The sequence below is a fragment of the Staurois parvus genome, unplaced genomic scaffold (assembly GCF_062004578.1).
Source record: "Staurois parvus isolate SC_StPar_1 unplaced genomic scaffold, SC_StPar_1.0 ptg000096l, whole genome shotgun sequence".
Lineage (NCBI taxonomy): Eukaryota > Metazoa > Chordata > Amphibia > Anura > Ranidae > Staurois > Staurois parvus.
In genome coordinates this window covers 18,023,369-18,029,368 of record NW_028317892.1, presented here as the reverse complement: position 1 = coordinate 18,029,368, position 6,000 = coordinate 18,023,369, and the positions used below count along the sequence as shown (strand labels likewise).

The 6,000-nt window shown below is 42.6% G+C and overlaps 1 protein-coding gene across 2 annotated transcripts in view; it reads right to left on the bottom strand.

Annotated features, from left to right (window-relative positions):
- Positions 1-5,106: 5,106 nt before the first annotated feature.
- Positions 5,107-6,000, bottom strand: part of ECPAS (Ecm29 proteasome adaptor and scaffold) — a 171,195-nt gene continuing 170,301 nt past the window's right edge. For both annotated transcript variants that reach the window (XM_089670950.1, XM_089670951.1), the window contains one exon: positions 5,107-5,368. In XM_089670950.1, the coding sequence (XP_089527076.1) occupies positions 5,229-5,368 (140 nt within the window). In that variant the 3' untranslated portion in view covers positions 5,107-5,228. The remainder of the gene's footprint in view (positions 5,369-6,000) is intronic.

Genomic DNA, 6,000 nt, shown 5'->3' with positions numbered 1-6,000 from the left:
GTCAAGGATAGGCGGCACTGATGATGGGTACTGATAGACGGCACTGACTGGCATCACTGCTGGGCACTGGCGGCACAGACTGGCACAACCCCTGGGCACTGACTGGTGTCACTGACTGGCATCACTGCTGGGCACTGGCGGCACAGACTGGCACAACCCCTGGGCACTGACTGGTGTCACTGACTGGCAGCACCGCTGGGCTGCACTGGTGGGTGGCACTTCTGGGCACAGGTAGGTGGCACTGCAGAGTGGCACAGGTGGGTGCACTGATGGGCACGGGTGGGCAGAGCTAGTGGGCGCACTGCTGGGCGGAACTTGCGGGTGGCACTGCTGGGCACCGATCATCAGGGCACTGATCATCAGTGCCCTGATGATCGGTGCCGATCCCCGCTCTGACAACTGCCGGTTCTCGGCAGTACTTTCCTCACGATCTGACAGCGTGAGGAAAGTGCAGCCGAGAACCGGCACTTGCATTTCCCTCTGATCAGCGTGTCATTGGACACCGCTGATCACGTGGTAAAAGGCCACTGTGATTGGCCTTTTACCACATCACGTGATCAGCTGTGTCCGTAGGACACAGCGATCACGGAGATCGCCGGGTGCGCGCTCCAGGAGAGCGCGTTCTGGGAGGACATCATGTGACGTCCACCCAGAACTAGCCGGCCGCAGTGAAGCCGTCATTCGGCTATCTGCGGTCGGCAGCTGGTTAACAGGAGAAGTCAATCATCTTTTGACACTGGGGGGGAACCCCCCCCCAAAACTGAGAACTGAGATAGGGTTATAGGGGAGACATGTCCTTTAAAACTTGCCAGTGTCCAAACCTATAACCCAGAGTGTATAAATGCGCTGTCCATGTCCTGTATGAATAAAGTTTTTGTTACCCCACCCTTTCATATTTGTGATAGGTCTGTAGTACCATATATAAAACAGTAAAAGTTAAAAAAAAAAAAAAAACCAAAAACTATCCTGTTCCCTTTGTACGTCTTCATTTTTGTGAAATAAATGGTCCTATCAATCCTCTGCTTTCCTATTTGAAACCATGTTAGGCATAAGAGCACATCCATCTCAGTTTTCTGGCTCTGCTGGAAAGACCACTTTCCTTTCCCGCAATGGTCAGCCTTGTGCCGACACCTCAACCCCAACCCCACCTCACAGGCTATAATCGACAGCAGCAGGAGTCAATGCTATAAATGAACACAAGTTCTGTTTTTTTTTTTTTTTTAATATACCTTAATCCAGAAAATGCTTTTACAGCCATGTTATAAATCGTCAGCAAACATCCAATTGCTTAAAGACTGGAATTGAAGTGGTGGGGTGCCAGACTTCAAGCCTGAAGGAGGTTTTGAATAAATCAATTTCAGCACGTGTGGTCTGAAAGGATGAGAGCTACAACCTTTAGTGACTGGACCAGATATAAATTTTCTTCACTTGGCATTTCCGAGCTTAGTATTATTGAACCATCACTGGAATATGAAAAGGTTGTTACTCCTGTAGACACATATTTATAGTTCTTTAGGAAGCAATAAAAAGTTTACTATATGGACACTCTGTACTCCGTAGATGGATGGGCAGAGCCTGATGAAGATTTAGAGACACTAGTTTCCCATCAGTGCAACTCCCCTTGTGATTAACAGCAAGCAGTGGGTAGATTCCGTAGACTCCATAGCCAACAGACAGCCTGCTATTGGTTATGGAATCCACCCAGTGCCTGTCAATCACAAGGGGGGGCATGATGGAGAAGCAGTTCCCCAGCTTCCCCATCAGGCTCCACCCACTGTCAGCTTTACTGGTTGCTCCTATAAAATGTGTCCTTGACAACCAGTGACAGATGGTGAGGAGAGGGGGTAGCAGTGGCAAACATGCCACTCTGCTACCCAGCATCCAAAGATAGGCACTCTGCTTGTCCCTGTAGCTCATTTAGTGTTGGTCTTAATTACCTCCAGTTGTGTTATTTATGAATGTGAAATAATTATTTTTGAATTTAGTGCAGACACAATGCCATTTTTGTAAAAGAGGCTCTATTAGGAATTACCTGAATATCTCACACGTTTCCATAAAGATACTGATTCTGTCGCTTACCACCAGAAAAGTGGCAGAAATGCTTTATTAATTTCCCCTACTATTGGTCATTCAGGCTCAATAACCAGGAGCTTCCTTGCTATTTGCTCCATTGGGTGCAATTCAAAGTTCCCACTACTGCCATTTTTACTGTAGACAGGGTAAATTCTGAGGGACCGAGTGCTGATATCACTTGCTGAGTGGAGTGTCACACACACCCTTTCCCTCTTTGCTGCCAATTAGCATAGAGGAAGTACCATCTTACTGCTGCTCCTGCTCCACAAAGCACAGCGAGAAATTCCCAGTCTGTTCCTACCACCTCATACAATGCCCTGGTCAACTCCAGCTGCCTGGGTTTGTGAGTAACTGTGGCCTTGGATCACACTTTTGGGCTTAATTACATCACTGTAATGCAGGTGTAACATGTCTGCACACAAGCATACAAAACAGTCCTGATGCTACAGGTGACCCCAGACTATACTCCTAACAGTCTTGGAGGCATCTACTTGGTATCCTCTGAGGGAACAGATGTCTGCAATCTGGGATCCCATGACCCTGTAGTTATAGGGTTTACATAATCACGTCAGGATTGTGCATTGGGCAGGTCTACTGGTTCTGACTTTATTGGACATTATCTATTAGCTGATGTTCCTTCAGAACAAAGGAGTGGGAGCTCTTCCTGCAAAGGGGAGGTAGTCTGAGTCCTGTGCTGAATGGTACTGCGAGTCTCAGCCACACACTAATTCTCCTAAAGTACACCTCCATGAGCCGATTTCGGTAGGACATTGAGGAAAGGTTCACTCACCTAAATGTACCTCAGAGCCTATGCAGCAGGAGGAAGTCTTTTCTGGGGGACACTTCTGCCTTTTTGAAATCCAAGGAGGCACAAACACTTGTTTTCTGCTACAGGTTTTCCCTGGCAGGTGTAGAGTATGGCTTGATGACTTTGTAGGATCTGGACACCTGGGGATAGGTCCTCTTTTGGCTGACATGTTCCTAGAGATGCTTTTAAGCTCATGGGGGCTGTAGCAACTCCCATCTGGAGACCGGTATCCACACAAGTCAGAAGATACTGTACATTGAGAGCACACCACAGATCTTAAAATTTGTGTCTAAAAAATGTATTAAAGTGCAACTCTATCCAAAGTTGTTCAGATTTTGCAGTTTTCCCTACAAGCACTTCTAGGGCTGCAGACAGTTCCTATCCCTCTTCTACAGCCTATTACCAGTTGTTGCTCACTCCCCACTTGGACTGCTTTTACATCTTCCAGTATCTGGATTCTTGTGTTCCACAAAGCACAAGACAATAAGTACAAAAATATTTTCTAAGTTCTTTTTCTTGAAGTCCATTGAGAGACATCAGTCCCATCCTGCTGTGTTTATGTTCATGCTCATGCTCTTGGTCCTGTTTGATACAGAGTGAGGCATCCTGGGTAGAGAAGGGGTTATCCTGGGGCTGACCTACAATATTTTTTGTTTGCCAGTGTCCAATCCTGCTGAAGGCAGCAATACAACTAGACAGTACCTGAATTATCCCTCAAAAGATGAGAAAGAAATGCAACTTATGTTTAAATAGTTCTTTTCCTCTGTATTATGATCTGTACAATTCCTGGATAGAAGGAGATCTTACAATTGTCCAGTCTGGTTCCTCCAGTTGTGTTCCATCTTGGTGTGTTACTAATACATCATGTTATAGACTAAAATATAAAGCATGGGATCTCTATGTCCTCCAACATGTGGGGCCCATAGTGCACCCAATGGCTTTTTTTGCTTAAAGAGTGTGTTGGTAATATGACTTTTTGCTTTCAGTCTTATTCAGGAATTCTTTAGTTACCCATGCTATTCCTCTTGCTATCTCATCTACTAGTACACGTGCACAGAGATTGTTGTAATCCTTCAGTATCTGGACTCCTCTGTCAGTCAATGGACTCCAAAAAAGAGAAGTACAAAAAGACTATTTTCAGCTTGTGAGACCAGGAGCTGTGACTGCAAATTTCATCCATAGGACAACTTGCTGGTGAATTCTTGTATAATTAACAGTCAGATAAAGACATTATATATGACAGGAAAGAAATAGAGATGTTCAGTAAATAGAATATGTAATATTAAAATGGAATAAGAAATATTACAAATTAAAGTGGAACTACACTGCATCGGAGCACTGCAAAAGTCATTGAATTAATTTTTGATATTCAAAGCAAACTCATCTACCCATCCATGTCTCCATGCTTTGTTTTGCTGAGGAATCACTTTGGAAAACACCCCCGAGCATTTCTGGCAATGGCCATCCTAAGTAAAGGCAGATAATTCATGTACCATCTACTTCCTGGAATCCATCTACCCTTAGCTCAGGTACTCCTTCCCTCCTGAACACTCCTGGGATGAATATATAGTTTGCCTTGGCATGGAAACCAGGAAGTAACTGAAGAGATGTGTAAAAAAAAAAAAAGTTTAACACAAGTAAACATAATATAAGTTCCTATCTATTTGCTGGTACTAGCAGCATAAGAATTAAAAATAGTTAATGTTGATTGAGAGAGCGAAGCTCCCCTTCAAGACAACAATTTTTTTTTTAGAACAAATGAAATATCACATATATAATTTAAAATAAATCTCTGAGAAAACCTTGTCTATCTAGTAGGGAAGGGTTAGATCCTCTATCAAGTTTATCAATTCTGCCTGTATCCCCATTGGGAAGATTCATCCCTCTGCCTGTACATGTGACTATTCTCTAGAATTAAAAGTTAGGTGAAATCCAAAAATGTAATGTCTCTAGAAGAAGAGGTGAGGGAAATCTTCCTGTTGTGCATCTAGGACAGAATGTGAAGGGAAACTGCCAGGGGGTTAAACCCTTCCCTACTTTACTGAAAACTAAAGGGCTTGGGCTAAATATACAATTTGACCACTCTATTTTTCAAATGTGATTGATCTGGAAATGCAAGTTAATTAGTGCAAATGTCCTGTACAGAACACTCAAGAAACTCATTGTATATAGGCGTTCAATTTATAAACAGTTATTGATGCAAATTAGAAAAATGTACAAGAAAATTATTCATGGACATTTATTTTAGGCATGGAATGATGCATGCTATAGAACATATGCAAACTTGGAAAGAACAGAATTCAAAATCCACAGCACATGAATCTCACTGTTATGTAGATGAGTTATTTTAGTTTAAGTTCTCTAATTGTTTCTTTAGTAATAATCCTTTGTCTTTCAGATCAGGCCTGCTGTCCATTTCCATTGTAGATAAAGAAATAATTAGCAAATTTCTGTTTTCTACTGTAAGACTTTCCCACTGTTTTGAATCTGGAAAACAAATTTATGAATAAAAAAGAAAAATAAGTAAGAAGTTGTACAAATTAAAAATTTGGAAGGGATTGGACAGATTTTGCTTCAATAGCAGAAAGTTTCTGGTAGGGGTAAGAAGCATGGGAACCAAATGCACAAATTTATGTCAACACACAAAAATGATTAGATGCGGATAACATGCAGTGATTTACTTATCAAGCTAAAACAGTATAAAGCTTTTAAACTGACTCCATAAAATACGGGCATGTACAGGTACTTTGGGCGCTCCAATATGCCAGTTTCAACATTTTATGATGAAGTCAAGTCCTGGCCTACCCCCTCCCACACCTTCACACTTGCTACTGAGATTATTGATCAAAGTAGTAAGCCAATATGGAGAAGCAGGATATACTGTATGTGTAAAGTGCCTTGCATTTTAGGGCTCTTAAAGTGCTGGTTATAACGACTTAAATGCAAACACCCAGTGAAAATCATGAGAGGGAGCAGCTCCTTCAGAAGTCTTCAGGAAGCCAGCTTTCAAGAGCAGTAAGAGAATGGCGACTTTAGGCTGGGGATCTCTGAAAGTATGACAGTGACATACTGACAGTACGGATCTGGCGTAATTACAATTCAATATTTGGACTTGGCAA